This window comes from Schistocerca nitens, chromosome 2, assembly GCF_023898315.1.
Source record: "Schistocerca nitens isolate TAMUIC-IGC-003100 chromosome 2, iqSchNite1.1, whole genome shotgun sequence".
NCBI lineage: Eukaryota > Metazoa > Arthropoda > Insecta > Orthoptera > Acrididae > Schistocerca > Schistocerca nitens.
Genome location: NC_064615.1, coordinates 595486299 through 595504696, shown reverse-complemented (window position 1 = coordinate 595504696; position 18398 = coordinate 595486299). Strand labels below are relative to the sequence as shown.

The window sequence follows — 18398 nt, the reverse complement described above, 5'->3', positions numbered from 1 at the left end:
ACATCTTCATCACAAAAAAAAAAAAAAAAAAAAAAAAAAAAAAAAAAAAAAAAAAAAAAAAAAAACATTTTGCATATCATTACACTTCTCAATCTGTAATTCATAAGCCACATTTAAGGAATATATAGTTATGGCATTACTTTTTGCTGCCTTTCAAATATCTGAACACTTACCTTTACTTAAGTTTTTTTTTTTTTTTCTTAAAAAAATTTTTTTTGAGATATTATTTTATGGCTTTCTTAATGAATTTACTCTTCAGTACAAAAAAATTCTCTACAAAGAGAGCTAACTTTGGTCTCAGTATCAAAGTTCTTCAATAATTTAGCTACAGACAGAATTCAACACCCCTGCTAAGATTTCCATACTAGGACATAAAGAAACAAATCACTCAGTATGAATATTATTTATGTAACACAAAACAATTACTCTAACAGATTGATCAGTAAAATATTAGAATAGGAAAATATTAAATTCAGTAAGTCGAAGCAAACTAGGACATTCACAATGACATCAAATGGTACTAGTGTAGATTTCACAAAGGCTCCACAATCTTTACAAAAGTGAAAATGGTATGCTTCAATTTGGAATAAAATTTTCTAAAAATTTTTTCTTAATAAGCATAAAGTACAACTAAAATGCATGTTTCCAAAAGAAACTGAAAACATTGTGTGTAATATAGGAAATGTATCAGCTATTTCCTAAGGAGAAACCATTTTGATTACACTCTCTAACAGCATTGATTACAAAGAACATTATATTCAAATTTAATAGGCACTCTTTAACACTGCAAAATGCTCCAGGTATGGTTGAAAGAGTCCATGGTACTCTGGGCATAGATGCTGTTTGTTTGCTTACAGCGGTAGCTCGTTCGCTATGAATATTATGGAACAGAGTTTCTTACAGACAGTATTAATGTGCAGTTTCCATTTCAGCTCATTATTTACAATAATACCTAATAACAGGAGGGAGATGGAATCAGGGGAGAGGATCTGGGATGATATCTTCATGAACTGAATCCACGGCCAAGATACTACATCCTCATTCCTCCAAACTTCAACACTTTCTCTCCCGTCGACTTCACCTGGTGCTCATCGGCCTATCATGCCACCTTTCTAGATGTTGATCCCAAACTCTCTGAAGGCTCAATCCATACTTCTGACCACATCTAACCCTCCAACCACCAACACTGCCCGCTTTTTGACAGCTGCCACTCCTTCCACAGCAAAACACACTCCCATTCATCCTGTCCATTAATGGAGGGCATATCTGTGGTAATGAGAATTCCCTTGCTCAGTATGCCAAAGGTCTCATGAAGACCTCACAGACAAATACTACTGCCCCCCCTCCACACCCCCCCCCCTGCAAAAAAAATAAAATAAAATTTTCCAGTCCACTGACAGATTTCCTATGGCATATTTTAACACACCGCCAACCCATCCTTCATCTGCCCGAATCAACTGCAAAGGAGTAACCTTCAAATCACCCATTATCACCCAGAGTACATCAACAGGGAGAATATGTGGCCGAGGAAAAAAAATTCCCGGATTTTTCCCGGTTAAAAATACACTTTCTCCCAGATGAAAAATACACTTTTTCTGTGTTAAGTAACACTATACTCTTCCTCAGAACTGTAAAACTTATCAATTCTTTAAATGGTTGTGGTTTTATACATCGGCGTAGAATTTCCACGCACTTTAGAAAACTCAGGGGAAAAACCATGTTTTGAAAAGTTGTCTGATGTGCAGCAACATGTTCACTGCATATTTTCATATTACGAAAGTATAAATTCGAAATAGAGATTGTGATGTGCTTTTTTAAGCCAGTCACAGCTCATGTCAAGCGATCTCGCCAGCCGATGACAGAGGATATTCAGAGCATAGGACACGTGATGTAGTCAGCCAATAGCAACATCACTGTTAAGTAGCACAAACACACAAATAGGAAAAGGTAATGGTTTAACTTAATATACATATTGTTGCCTCTGCCTGGCACTTAAGTGTGAATTGCAGAGTAACCATGTAGATGTAGATGTATAATATTGGTCTGCAAGAGAAGCTAAGCTTTCACACATAATGTTGATATTTTTTGTGCATGTTACACTTTAAGATACATCACACAAATATGCTAATAAAATTTTTAACAACAACATAAATGTCTGATCTTCTGGGCTCGAAAATATTCGAAATGGTCGTCCTCAAAGATTTGATTTTTGAATGAGAGTCATATCATATTTAAGTAATTCATCGGACAGTCGTGCACAGCGTTCATCTTGCGTAAAAGGAAATTTACTTTGAAAGCAATGCTATTCAAACAACCATTCGGAATATTTTCCCGCAACCTGTCAGAAATAGATTCGCTTCAGTAGTTGCCAGAGCGTCGCCTCACTTGCACAGCTACGATGGCGTAGGAAGCCGCTATGTTCGTACGTCTATAACATTAAAACATCTTACATTATGTCATAAATTAAACAAGACATTAGAGGATACTCCAAGAGCATGGGAATTTTGTGGACCATACTAAAATGCAGAATTCGGCTTAAAGTGCACATTCGTATGTCCAGATTCAGATGTGAATTTTCTTGGAGTACCAGTACTGCATTATCTCATGTTTGGTTCTTTATTATGCCACAATCCCATACGTGCTAGAAGATGAAAACATGAACTTGAAATACAGCGAACAATTGAAACTAGCCAACAGTGTGGAATTAAACACTTTCTTTCAAATAAATTGACTTTCTCAGCGGAAAAGATTAATAAAAGTCCAATTTCTTTAATAAAACTGACAAAAAATAACTTCATTGTTCTGCAAGACGATTAACACTTGACTGTCAGAAAGGTGAAAATAAAATAAAATCTGAAACTAATAACATATTTTGATTCTGATGATGATGATGATGATGATGATGATGAGGTCCCATACTCCGAGGAGCGTAGGGGACAATGCGGGAGACCCTTCAATAATTATGTGGATGTATTATAATTCACTTGATAGATCCTGGCCACAGAAATCCATTTTGTTTTCATTTGACGTGAGAGCAACAAACGAAGAGGAAACAGCAAAACCACTTAACATAAATACGGGCCACATGGAGACTACCACCTCCCTACTACAACTCAGTCTGCTCTGTGCTCTGCTCCCAGTCGGCCGGTTTGACAGCCTGCCCCTCTTTTTAAAAAAAAAAATAAAATAAAATAAAAAAAAAATTACAATTAATAGCAAATGGGATTATTTGTTATAAGGAGAACAAGAACTCTTCAGAAAATTTGCACTTTTTACTGCCTATTATCTAGCAACTTGCTGTTTTGGGTGACATAAAATTAAATATAGGATACATAAAATGAGTAAAGACAAGAGACAAGCAAGACAGTATACATTTCTTCAATCCTTAAGTCCTAGTTTTTTTTTTTCTCACCAATCTTGACACAGCTTTATGTGGCATACTTTCCTTTCTGGGAAATAATCTATTACCTCATCAAAGTTCGTGAATGTTTTGCTATATGAAAAAACGAACTGCCGTTGTCTAATACTAGAAAAGCTGTTAATACAAATAGTACCCAAGACTGGTGTGGTTTTCTGATCTGATTAGGTGTATTTTGTCACTGTCTGCTAGATAAAATGAAATAAGCCCGCTGAATATTGCAACAATTGTTACACACACCAAATGAATGAGACTGTTTTGCCACAAATCGTCATTTTTATAACACGACAGAATATAGAATGAAATTTTCACTCTACAGCAGAGTGTGCGCTGATATGAAACTTCCTGGCAGATTAAAACTGTATGCCGGACTGAGACTCAAACTCGGGACCTTTGCCTTTCGCGGGCAAGTGCTCTACCAACTGAGCTACCCATGCACGACTCACGCCCCGTCCTCACAGCTCTACTTCTGCCAGTACCTCATCTCCGACCTTCCAAACTTTACAGAAGCTCTCCTGCGAACCATGCAGAACTAGCACTCCTGAAAGAAAGGATATTGCGGAGACATGGCTTAGCCACAGCCTGGGGGATGTTTCTAGAATGAAATTTTCACTCTACAGCGGAGTGTGCGCTGATATGAAACTTCCTGGCAGATTAAAACTGTGTGTCAGACCGAGACTCGAACTCGGGACCTTTGCCTTTCGCGGGCAAGTGCTCTACAAACTGAGCTACCCATGCACGACTCACACCCCGTCCTCACAGCTCTACTTCTTCCAGTACATCGTCTCCTACCTTCCAACCTTTACAGAAGCTCTCCTGCGAACCATGCATGGGTAGCTCAGTTGGTAGAGCACTTGCCCGTGAAAGGCTAAGGTCCCGAGTTCGAGTCTCGGTCCGGCACACAGTTTTAATCTGCCAGGAAGTTTCACGACAGAATATAACTCATGAAGTGCCAATATCATATCCCTATTAGGCCTACTAAAAGCAAAAAAGTTTTATATTAGGAAATAGTTTCACATTTCATTCATACTCTCTAGCTTCTGAAGCATGAGATTGAAGAGTAGTAGTAAGAAATTTTTATATAAATTTGGAATCGTCATATTCTTCCGTAATTTGTGTGAGTCCCCGTTTCTTCTCCTTCCTCTGTCCAACAAATAATCTTGTCATCACTAATTCTGTAACTATTCCTGTCAGTGTCAAAACTTATTCTCTGGTTAACTTCACTAACCCTGCCACAATCACCAGTTTAGTATCCCGCATTTATTCTCCGGTTAGGTGTTATTACCTGTTCGTACAACACGTTTTCTGCGCTACTCCTAGAATAGAACTTTATCGGCTGCTAGCCGGGGACTGTATAACTGGCCCTTAGTAGTGTAGCGGTCTGGCCAAAAATTTTCTGTCAAAATTTCATTCTCTTGGATACACGGAGAAGACAATACGTAGTCCTGTTAGTCGTTTATTTCCACTCTGGTAGTCTGAATCTATGGATTTCGCTAGTAATGATAACAACGCTGATCATTTGCAAACCCGGTCAACCACATAAACAGCAATTGACATTCACCCATTCGGCTTTATTCTGCTCAGCTCGTATAGACCCATCTGTTTTTGTCTGCAGGTAAGTTTACTTCTAGATGCAACAGGGATTTCCCTGCCAGAGACATCACGTACACTATGTACGCATTCAAAAATCATCTTATGATTCATTCAGAAATCAACTTATAATTTGTTCAAAAACCAACAGGGATGCGTTCAAAATCATATGAGTAATCGACAGACCAATGTACGCTGGATGCTAGGTGCTTTGTGAAACAAGGTCTTTTTCCTCAATAATATGAATTTGGAGCCCCCCCCCCCCCCACTACCCCGCGGAAACGCCTGGGGCAGATACCCCAGTTTGCCCCTGCCCCCTAGTTCCGGGCCTGTTGCGCATATGTGAATCTGATGGCTTAGGCGCACCAGTGAAATTTTTCCGGATAGCATCTGGCTGCTTGCTGCTTTTGCTTATACAGCTAGCTGCCACACTTCTGTAGCCAGAAGTGCGAGAAAGTACTACCACAGTCTATGTTAAACTGTGGTACTACTCATATGCGACTCAACTGCACATCTGCATAAGCTCGCTCGCAACCACTTAAACAAATCTACTGTAAACAGTTGTGACGTCACATTCATCGGAGGCAATTTGTTGTTATGAAGCACTGCATAGTCTTTCTAAAGCCTTTGACACATTTTGCCGTTGTCAGACACTTGTATGAGCACTGTATTTTGTTGTTGTATACGGTGCATTTCCTTTGCAACTTAAGTTTTATTTTCGTTTTTTTTTCTCTCATTCTTGTTTTATTGCTGCAGTATTATTCTGCAGTAGCAAGATACAGTAATATTCTTTATTAGAGTACTGGTTCTTACCAGTCAGTTACAAAAATTTAACTGAAACCGAAAACAATGAAAAATTCCCAGAATTCTAAAAAAATTCCTAGGTTTTTCCCGGTTTTCTCCTGCATGAAAAAGTTCCCAGGTTTTTCCCGGATCTCCCGGTTGTCCCGGGTCGTATACACCCTGAACAACTGAACCATGTCCTTTGCCAGGACTTTGATTATCTATCATCATGCCCAAAAATGAGGGACATTCCAGCCATGGTCCTTCCCACCCCTCATAAAGTGGTATTCCACTGCCCACTCAACGTACACAAGGTCCTGATCCATACCTATGCCACTCACACACCCAATTCCTTGCCACTGAGGTCATACCCCCATGGAAGATCCAGGTGTAAGACCTGCCCAATTCACACATCCAACACAGCCTACTTAAGCCCTTTCACAGGCTTATCCTATCTCATCAAAGGCAGAGCCACCCATGATAGTAGCCAAAGCCGATCATATACTAGCTCTACTGCAACTTCTGCACAGCATTTTATGTGGGCATGACCATCACCCAGCCATCCAACAGAATGAATGACCATTACCAAACTGTAACCTACTGACCACTCAGCACTGGAATACATTGCTGAGTACATGTTAAAGTTGAATGGCTGCTTCACAACCTGTGCCATCTGAACTTTTTTCTCTGTCACCAGCTTTTCTGAACTAAGCAGATGGAAGCTATCCTTGCAACACATCCTTCACTGCTGCAATACTTCTGGCCTCAATCTCCACTAACCCACTGCATTCATGCCCTCCACTCAACAGTCTCCCCTTCTTCTGTCTTGCCACCCCTCCACAGCATCATCATCGTGTGCCACATGAACTCACCAGCTCCACTGCCTGTATGTTGCACATACCTATCCTGTGCACCTGCTACCTCTGCATCCCACATTTCTACCCCAGAGACATGCTTTCTTCCTCTGAGCCAACAGCTACCAAACCTCTACCCCTCCTCTCACTTCCCACCTCTTTCTCCCTCTACACACCCGATCCAACAGGTCCGCAGCTCGTGGTCTAAGGGCTAGCATTGCTACCTCTGGATCACGGGGTCCCAGGTTTGATTCCCAGCTGGGTTGGGGATTTTCTCTCCCTGGGGACTGAGTGTTTGTGTTGTCCTCATCATTTCATCATCATCATCATCTGTGAGTATAACTAGATTGGATTGTGAAAAGAACATGGACTGTGTAAAAATTGGGACTTCATACAGGAGCTGATGACCGCGCAGTTGAGCACCCTACAAACCAAACATCATCATCATCATCATCATCCAATCTGACAGTAAGCATGTGTACTCTAGGTCATTAAAGGATTAGTCCAAAAGCTAGCAACATTTTCATTCTTTTTCATGTGCCATTTGAGGATTCAGTTCTTCTACTATCTGGTGGGATAAATTGTAAACAAATAATCAATTATACACAAGCATTTTTAGGATTTGAAAACTTGATATCAATGAAACTGATCTCCAGTTTTTAGGGTCATCTTTAACGTCTTTCTTGTATGATGATCTTCAGTTTTTCTGCAAAAATTTTATTACATACAATAAATTATGCAATGTGTAACGTTTATTTGATAAATATTTTGATCTCATTTGTTGAGTTTTCTACAACTAGTAACCCTTCAGTTACCAAAATACTGTAATCATTTTCATTTACAAATCTAGAAAAATTTTCCCAAATGTAAAATTTATATTTTTCCTTACATTGTGCCTCAGGAAACATTACAGTTTTCTATAAAAAAGTAACTTTCTTTTTTCTTTAACATGCATAAATATAAAGGACTTGAATATGTGCAAACAATTTTGTCAATTACCTGTGACACAAAATAGGTGCTCCATTCTTGTTTGGGGATACTGGTAGTCATCAAGCTTCCATAAATCATCCAGGATGTTGAATGCAGACTCAGTGACATCCTCACCATCTTGTAATGGCAAGGAATCCAGCATACTATTTAAACAAAAGAAATGGTATGTTAAAATAAATATGAAAATGGATGTGTACATGTATGTTCCAGCATAGTTCCACTACCCCTGAAGCAACTTCAACCAATGGATATACAAATGTCTTAGTAAACGTAAAAATGTACTGTTAAGGTAAGGCACATGTAGTATCCTATGGGACGGCATGGGGTGTAAAGGGAGATGATGTACAAATAATCAAAAACAAACTATATTAGGGTCAAATCCGTAGTTTTCTGGGTTGTTATGCTGATTGGTGATGGCTTAAATGACATTTAGCTTCCTAGTGCTGTAGATGCAGTGGAAAGAGAATTTGTTACACATATGACTTACTATTTGGAATAAAATACTGTGGGAGTAGGACACCTTTAGGTATTCGGTGGATGGGAATGGAGATAGAGGATGCAAGTGGGTGGAATGTAAGCATAACTTTGGAACATGTGAAGAAATTTTAACTAAACTTAATTCACATATGGCTTACTATTCGGGGAAAAATACTGTGGGTGTAAGATACCCCTAGCACAGCTGTTTACAGGGATGGGTCTGGGAAGGTGGAGACTTGTATACATAACTCAGCTAAATTTTGATTCTATTTGATTTTCTATCTGAGAAATAAAATTCTGTAGGAGTAGAACATCACTAGCAGTCACTTGGTTGCTCTTTGGAGTGCACAGCCCAGTCTGGTCACTCTCTTGTACGTCAGCTCTGCTACAGTTCAGATGGCTTTTTATCATCTGCCTCTGTATCTCCTATCTTTTATCCCTATTATTGAGTGGATGGCTCAAGGCATCTCTCTCTGGCTCTTGTACTTCTTGTTCAGCACACAAGCTAATTCAAAAGTGGATCCCCACTATTGTCACCTGGACTGGCGATTGGCCTTACAGTCTTGCACCACTTCAATGCTTGTAAAGTTGACAAAACAAAAATGTTAGTACGGGAAACGGCCAAGTTCCACATCGGGCATTCTTAACATGTACACCATATCACAATTTGTGGCCACACTTCCACCCTTTTAATGACCATGATGCATTAGAGCAGCAACATATTATTATACCAGTGAGATGTACTATACACAACATTGGAAATTAATACAAACTAAACAATATACACAGAAGTATAGGATATCAATAGTGATCGCAAAATATGCAGTGTTTTGACGGGTAGTGCTAGATGCAGTCCAAAGAAGGTTTTATTGTTGTTGTGCTAGTAGCTCAAGGTGAAAGCACTTCATCATCACTCATTTACCCAGAGCTCAATTCCAACATCTGGCCAATATTTTTTATGTGGTTAGTGCCAGCAGCCTTTCTGTAGTAACTTCTCTTGTCTTTATGAGTACAACACTGATGCATATTATTTGTAGTATTTAACGGAACTATCACAATATGACCTAAAAAATTGTATGTAAAAACTCACAAAACTTTTAAAAAAAATTATCTGAGTTATTTAATGGGCATTCATTTTATAGGAATGAGAGAATATTATTATGTTGAGGAGTAGGTGATGTTAGATCAATCAGACTTCTAACAAAATTTTATCTTTTACACAGCTCATATTTCAAATGGAAGAGAGAGGAACTAATTGATAATTACTCAATTCTTTGGCATGAATGAAACTGGTAATGATATAATTTTTATCAAATTATGTACTCAAATGCAAGCAGCAAGCTCAACAGTAATACATTTGTCATTTTATTCAGGAACGCTAGAATTCGCTATCTCTCTCAAGTTTAAAAATAATTTGGTCCAAATTCAGCTGCCAAACAGAAAGTTTTGTCTGCATGAAACTATTCCCAGACATAGCAGAGAGAATGTGAAAACAGATGCTGCAGAAAAAATCATTAAAATGAGATTCACTAAGTGAGAATAAGTGTTTAACAAGGAGCTCATAATTTTTTGTCTCAAAGTAAATATGTAAATATGCTGGGAAAAATAAGTTCAACTATTTAACCTAATGGGTCTGAATACGAAGTTTAAATTCTGTCATACAATATTTATCAAAATCCAGTTGGATGGGTATAATGGCCTGAAGACACGAAGGTATGAAATTGCACAACTTTCCAATTGACAAGATAAGAGTAAAATATGGCTTTCCAACATGAAGTGTGCTTTGTTTCTCCATTATTTGCAGGGAAAATAGAACTAAATAATGTGATACCTCCACCAGGCGCCAACTTTGCAGACTCACACCCCCAGTGGCTCAGGAGAAAGCCCGTTGGACTCCATGTGGTGAGTGACCAAAAAGCATATGCTGAACCCTTTCTGCAACCATGCATAGTGTAGCTGGGAGGATGCCCTCACCTTGCTTAAGAATCAACAGTTTGTGAAGAGCCTGGAGGATGATGAGAAGAGTGCTGAAAACTGATGGACTCCTGCAGCCATTAAGATGAAACATGAAGAATGCATGCACAAAAGCAAGTGAATTCTTCTGGACTGGCAACAGTCATTTTTCCTGTCTTAGAAAGCAAGAACCTGTCAACAATTCCAGCACCCACAGACACTTGTAGGAGCATACACAAAGCATGACGAATTTGCACAAGGAGGCATGTGGAAGAAATAACCATTTTTAAAAATATGTTTTCTGTAGAGTAAGGATGTTCCTTATACATCACAGATGTCAGCAGGCTCTGAGATGAAGCCCAAACATGACACTGTCCTGGTCCCATGCAAAAATAGCAATTACAAAGAAGCGTTGTGTGGCTGCTTTCACAACAACTTCAGAAAGCAGAAAAACATTGGAAGAATGTGCCTCTAGCACTGGTGAAATCGTGAGAAAAATGTCATTTTCTAAGTCACACACCAGCCCATGCAGCTAGAAAATTTCTACCAGCACAGAGAGGCATCGTCATGAAATGGCATTAATCATTGGGTGGAATTGCAGATTGAGTCCGTGGATGAGAACGCCAGGAGAGGAGATAATTTCAAGGAACTTTTGACCTGAGAAATGAATGAGGAGTGAAGAGGTCAGTCGATGAGAGAGCACGGAAGCAACAGGTCATGGGGGCTCTTCCATCCCATTGTCAACATCCATCTTCCGACACCATGATAACACTGCTTCGGGTACATCAACACAAGGCAACTTGTCAATGTGGAGACCACCACAGGCCCTCGCTGCAAGGCAATGGAGCACCAGGAAAAGCAGCCGAATTTTGCCACACAGCTGCAAAGGGATGTGGCATACCAACGCAGTGCCTGCCGCCGACATCACTACACAACGAATGATCATGAATAATGGTACAATGATTCATCCCCCTCAGTACCTGAGTCAAGTCCACATCCAGTCAAATCAGCCCTGAGATTTGTGATTTTGTTTTGTCTTGTGTACGTGGTACTGAAATGAATACATTTCTTTCATGTTTTAACCAACTAAGTAATCTGTCCCTTTCATACATCAACCTCTTAATCTCATAATCTTTTGTGTCATTTTGTTTAATTATTGATGTCAATTAGCTGTTGGCTCTCAACGTGGGGTGATCTCATTGGTAATTTTCCTGTCGTGTGAGATCACAAACAAAATTCTCAAGTTCGCTACAATTTGGCACCCAGCGTGATTTCATTGTAATGATTTTACTAATATGAGAAATTCAAAACGTTCATATCCGAATCAATTTCCCATTCCTTCATTAGCATATGTTAACCTGTCAGGCACACAGACAGTGTGTTTGTGTGTGCTGAATGCACTGCAAATGTGCTATATGAAGTAAGGAAAGTGGCACCTAGTGTGTTAAGTTTCTGTTCACACAATCTTCACCGTATTTTGTGCAGTAATTTTAAAACATGTAGTCTGTTGTTGTGATTATTCTGTTCCACATTTCCATTGTTCTGTTTGCTGTTACCAGTGTTTCCAAAAGTGTTGTATTGTCTCTGTTCATTTTGTAGAGGGTTTTTAGTTTGTGGTTCCATTTCTCTATGCAACTGAGGTCAGGGAGACTGATAAACATGGAAACCATCAGGCCAACAGAGGCAATTTCATGTGTGAATGAGGAAATGACAGACACATCTGTACAAAGTATGCAAAATCAGTGTGCATTAGAAACAGGCAGGCCAACTGAGGAAAGAACAAGGGTGAGCAAAGAAACACAATGCATTTCTGTGGGGTACACGCAAAGTCATAGTCCACTGGAGCAAATTCTTGTGTTTTTAAAAAACCACACATCGCAGTTAGCCACCAGGAGGGAGGCCAATAAAATACGATTTGAAAGACTGGACACCGAGCTAAAACTTTGCGATCAAAAGCTTGATGGGCAAATCACTAATGTTGCACGAACTGGAGACTGAAACCAAAAGCAAACAGACGGAGGTCACCAATAGCCTGAAAGAAGTGAGTAAAAGAGTCTTAAACAAGGGTTGACAACTTAGAAATGCAGTTAAACATGAAGATGACTAACATCTCTGTGTGCAGAGATGAGGAAAGGAGACCATCCAAGGAGACACAAACAAAAGAGTATCAACAAGAAGTGTCTGCAATGTTACAAGGTAATGTCCACGCCAACAAATTTGCAGGTCACATTCCCGATGCATGGGTTGGACATCCCACTGCCCAAGTTCAACTGAATGTGCAGTACCCACCCAAAGGCATATCTAAAGAATTTAGATGACTGATCTCTTGTGAAAGGAGTGGCAGAACATAATGCATTTACTCGTGGCATGGCATATGTTCAACCAGGAGAAGGCTGCCTGGTTTGACATAAAAATTTATGAGAAAAGCAATTAAAAGAATTTCCCCACTAAGTACTGGAACATGGTCACACAGGCAAATGCAAAGATAGTGTGTGCCACAGTTACACCAATCCATGACAACATACGCTGCTCACTTTGTCATTCTGGTGGGATATTGGGACAAGAAGATAACAGATGAGGAAATGTGTAGCACAATACACTAAAATTTTCCTGCTCATGTAGGACATGTACCCCCATCTGGGCATTGTTGAGACAACAGTTCCTTGATATTTTAAGGTATCTGGACAACATTGAACAGCAGGAAAAACAAAGGACACCACATGCTAATGCAAAGAGGACAGAAAACAGGACACCACAAGGGTTGTTTTGGCACAATGACAGGCAAAATTGGCACCATAACAGATGAAGAAGAGAAAAGGGAATAGGTGAGAATGAGATAGATGCTATGGTCCACACCAGAGAGAAGAGAGCAGCAACAAAGTGTCAGACCACAAATGCCACGTGAATTCATGCAAGAGCATCGCACACTAAAAGCGAGTGACGGAGTAATGGAGATTCACCACCACAGCCCCCCCCCCCTCCCCAGTGCATGACATCACACTAGTGAGTGACCAAAGATAATGAGGTACTGCAGGAGACACCATAGTAGAGAAGGGACATCACATATGCAGCGTGCGGTACTGGCAATCACAAGCACACAATGGCACTGACCAGTACTGCGATGACCCAGAGTTGCTGGAAAAAGTGGGCAGTCGGTGTCCTCTCATTGACACTGACTGGAAGGAATGAAGACGAGAGTATGTCTGGTTTATGGGTCATAACTGACAGCATTTACGATGCCCTTTTACAAAAAACTTGTAGAAAGTGGTAATAATATTAAAAAGGTTAAAGGTGAAGTGACATTCTCCTCAACTAAAAACCCTCAGTCCAATCCCACAGAATGATACATGCACCCATGGGTCCAGTAGCTACCGAAGGTAGAGAGGTACTTCAATGAAGCTGTGCACTGAAATACGGGATACAGACAAACAGACCTACAGACTACAGTTCCTGAAATCAGAGAAGTCCATGGCAGACAGGACTGTCAAACCTCCAACAGGAGGAGATGCAGAGGCACACCAGCAATGCATAAATTGGGCCCGAGAATTCATGACGGAGAAGGTGATAGAAAGGGAGCAGGGAAAAAAAACAAAGACTTACGAGACCAGGTACTGAATCCTTGTGGGAATGCATACACCATCAGATGCCAAAAAGAAAAAGATTGCAAGTTCTTCCACCTAATTTTTTTTGTTGACTTTTGAGTCTGTTCATGAGCCTTGCACTGTTGACACCAGGCAACCCAGTAAATAAGGAGGGGGCCTCTCAATGATCGGTGATGCATACATTATACATATTGACTGTAGGTTCTGTGGCAGAACAGAAGGTACCAATCTTATTGTTGTATGTGTTATAAGGTAAGAAAACGTGCACTGTTGATAAAAACATTAAGGCATTACCCATCCAATCCTATCCAGCTTTGCCCATGCCAGTAAAATAATATACCTCTTCAAAAAGTTTGTTTTGTGTACCAAATGTTTGAACTGACACACATTTTGTATCCATTTTACAGAAATCTTCCATAAACATTAATGTGGTGTAAAGTTGAATTTTGTGTCACATGCCTCAATTCTAAGTGTATTGTGTCTTTTCCATATTGGCATTTCTGACATATAACACATGCATAAATAGTATTGCAGTGCAAAGTTAACTTTTGTGTCATATTTTTTAATTCTACATGTCTTGTGTGTATCTCTTGCTGGCATTTGTGATGTATAACTCTGTGATAAACATTATTGTAGTGTACAGTTCATTTTTGTTTCACGTGTGTTAACTCCATATGATGACTATATATAGAGTATTCTCATCTCCAATGTGATGAATAGTATTATTGTGAATGGTTTATTTTTAATTTTCACATGTCTTGATTACATGTTTATTTTGCATATGTCTTATGTATATCTGTGACATCATCATCAGGTGATTTGTATTCCTCATGTATTGTTTACTTATTTTGATTTTTATTTATTTGTGCATGTCTTGTATCTATTTACTAAGGGCAACCATATATGTAAACAGATGACTGAGCTTACATGCTAGGGCCTAAATGAAAATGTAATTTCCCTTAAAAACCTCATATTATTGAGTGAAATGTTAAGTGTTACTACTCGGGAGTGAAAATTTTTGTTTTAGTTTTGAAGCCTGCGTGTGATGAGCCAAGTAAACATAGATGGGCCACTCTGACACAACTCTCAAACTTACATCTCAAAAGCTTAGTAGTCATGACAAGGAGCTTTGTGATACCTCCACCGGGGCCCACCATCACCGACTCACACTGCCAGTGGCCCAGGAGAAAGCCCTCTGGACCCCATATGGTGAGTGCCTGAAAAGCGAACACTGGAGCCATTGTGCAACGACACAGGGGATAGCTGTGCGGTCACCCATATCTCACTTAAGAACTCAACAACTCCAGCACCCACAGGCACTGGGAAGAGCATACACAAAGAGCAAAGAATTCACACAGCGAGGCATGTGAAATAAGTAAGCCTTCTGAAATAGATGTTTTCTGCACAGTAAGTATGTTCCTTATAAATCACGGATACCAGGAGACTATGAGAAGAAACCGGACTTTGTACTGGCCTCACACAGAGATAGCGGTTACAAAGGAGTGTTGTGTGGCTGCTTTCATAACAAATTCAGAAAGGAAAAAAAACATTGTAAGAATGTGCCACTAGCACTGGCGAAATCATGAGAAAGACGCCAATTCCCGAGTCAGACACCAGCCCATGCAAGATGGGAAATGTCCACTCTGCACAGAGAGAGATGGTCATGAAATGGTGCTCAGTCATTGGGTGGCATTGCAAATTGAGTCTGTCAATGACAATGCCACGAGAAGCGTGAATTTTGAGGATCCACTGACCTGAGAAATGGATGAGTGAAGACAGCAGACAGTGAGACAGCACAGAAGAAAGAGGACATGGGGGCTCTTCCATTTATCACCAACATTGCAAAGCTGATGCTTCAGCTACGGCAACACACAGCAACCTGTCAACGTGGAGATCGCCCCAGGCCCTGACTGCATGGCAACGGAACACCGGGAAGGGCACATGGCTTGTGCTGTACAGCTAAGGAGAGACATGCCACACCAACACAGTGCCTGCCACCGACAGCACTACATGACGAATAATCACGAATAATGGTAAGATGATTCATCCCCCCCACCTTCCCCATTAATAATTGAGTTGTGTCAACATCCAGTAAAATCAGCCCTGAGATGTGTGATTTTGGTTCGTTTTGTGTACATAGTATTACATTTTTTTCATGTTTTAATCATCTAAGCAATCTGCTTGATAGGTTCCTGGGAATTATGCCGGATAATATTGTAAAAACCGCTGAAATATTGTACGGTTTTTACAATATTATCCGGCGTAATTCCCGGGAACCTATCAAGCAGATGCAGTGCCGGGAAAGCCTTAAACAGCAAGTCTAAGCAATCTGTTCCATTCATACCTAAACCTCTTGATCTCATAACCTTTTATGATTCATTTTGTTTAATTATCGATGTCACTTACATGCTGGCCCCCATGTGGGCCAATGTTATTGGTTATTTTCCTGTTTGTGATGTCACAAACAAAATTCTTGAGTTCCCTACTATAATGTCAGTGGTCTGCGGTTACAAAAGTACAGAGGCTAGATGGTGGAATGCACTACTCTTTTCCTTACCACAATTAGAATGTAATTTGTGAAAACAACTATTTATGTCCTGATCTAACATTGTTTTTAGTTTACCCAAATCATACTACGATCACTGAAAATGATTCTGAATATAGAGGAAAGATGACTATTAAATGTCTAGTTTTTTGAGTGTATGATTTTGCATGGCTTTAATATCTGAAGTTGAGTAGTTGTTGCTACAATATTCATGTGATTATATTTTTCACAAAGTGCTGTTTCATTTGCTATAATGAATTATCCTTCAAACCAAACATTGTTAGTATGAGGCTATGTTTCTAGTGTTAGATGATGGCTTATTCCTAACATACGATACCACAGGCACCCTAATACACCAGTGTCGCATATTAGGGTATGCTATCTCATATTGCAGAAACATCACCTTTTTGCCCTAATAGCTGGATCCAGACTCATATTTTTACTAACTGGTCTGAAAATTTTGTGAATTTATCGATGTCGCTTGGTGACAATCCTATTGTGCTAATAATTGATGGGCATCATATCAGATTTGTGTGAGGCAAGAAAAATCTATATGCACTTCATCTGTTTATCATCCCACTCCATCCATAAAATACAAGCTCTTGTGTGCAATTCATGGGATGGTTTAAAATGCATTATCTCCAAGAAATTGAAACCTGGTGGGCAAATAATTGATTATGTGTTAATTTGGAGTGGCATACTTGTGAGTAGCAACAATGGAAAATGCTACAAATGGGCTCTGGAAAATGAGACTCTTCTCCTGTAACACTCACTTACTTAGAGACAATGACTTTGCAGTACACCAGGAATCTGACATACAAGATGAAGACAAGAGAGTAAATATGAGTCCAGTGGTATCTGGCCATTTCCCAAAATCACCAAACCATACTGAGAGCCACCTGATCTAGTAAAATCAACATGTTCTGAATTTATTAAGCAGCTAACATTGCCTCACTACAGGGAATGTTGGAAACAATTCCAAGAGATGAGAGCCACAGCGGAATCAAAGGAGACAGAAGGGAAAGTTTTGTTCTTGAGAAAGAAAACCACAGGAAACAGTCTTCCAGTTATTCATAGGCTGATACAAATTTAATTGAGGACAATGCTTCAGACATGCAATCTTAAGAAGAAGAGACCAAATGCATATTCTGCAGTGGTTGTTTCTCTGAAGACTAACAGAGAAATAGGCACAATGCACAGAATGCTACTGGAGAGTGTTAACCACGTCGAAAAAGAGCTTTTGTATGCCATAAGTGAACTTATTTTGTATAATCGAAAAACGTTGGTGAGGCAGTAAGGAAGAGAACATTATTAATTTAGGGTTTACCTGTTCTTATACTGGTTGATATTAAGTGTTTTTTCTGAGTGTCTCATATTATACACCATTTCTATCTCTATTTAAACTGAGTTGTCTACATGTATTAAGTGTCAGGTAGAATGAATTCAATAAATAACATTTTACATACAATGATTTCACATAGATTTACAATTAATGAACATACAGTTGTATTGAATGTTGTAATAAAAAGTGGAGTAAAGTGAAATGAGGAATGTTTCACATCACGGATAAGACTAGCATGATGTCCACCCACCACTGGCATTGACTACCTGCCTCATCCAATGAAACATGGAGGCAGTAAGCCTCTGGAAATATGTCTCATCACCTGTGTGACTTTCCCAAGTATCCGACACTGGGCCCAGTTTACGTTTATGTGATTCTTCATTTTGGCACACAAATGTTTGAAGGGATTCAAGTCTGGCACTTGAACAGGCCAGTTGATCTTGTCAATGTCAGCGTATTGCAACAACCTTTACTGAAAGATTCAATTCATGTTCGCTTGTGAGTGGTGCTACTGGAGCTGAGTCACTTCATTGGAATAGTGTACTGAAACCATCATAAAGGACAAGTGTCAGGACACCATATCTCAGGGCCTATCTATGCTGAGACATGGTGTCAATAAATGACTGTTGTCATATACTTGTATATGGTGCACTGTGTTATCATTTTCGGCATATCTCAGTTATATTCATGTTACATTTACAACAACCAATAGAATGTAAAAAAAATATGGTATCAAGGGAATGTGAACCTTAATTACTTCCATGAGAAACCAAATCCTCAAACACTGACACGTGGCTACTACATAACTATACAGGTCTGCTGTTAATTGTATATTCAAGGCAGA

The 18398-nt window shown here is 39.5% G+C and overlaps 1 protein-coding gene across 1 annotated transcript in view; it reads right to left on the bottom strand.

Moving 5' to 3' along the window:
- LOC126236667 (cytoplasmic dynein 2 heavy chain 1) overlaps positions 1-18398 on the bottom strand; it is an 873274-nt gene that overhangs the window by 773517 nt on the left and 81359 nt on the right. Inside the window, exon 5 of the mRNA XM_049946146.1 lies at positions 7645-7778. Within this exon, the coding sequence (XP_049802103.1) occupies positions 7645-7778 (134 nt within the window). The remainder of the gene's footprint in view (positions 1-7644; positions 7779-18398) is intronic.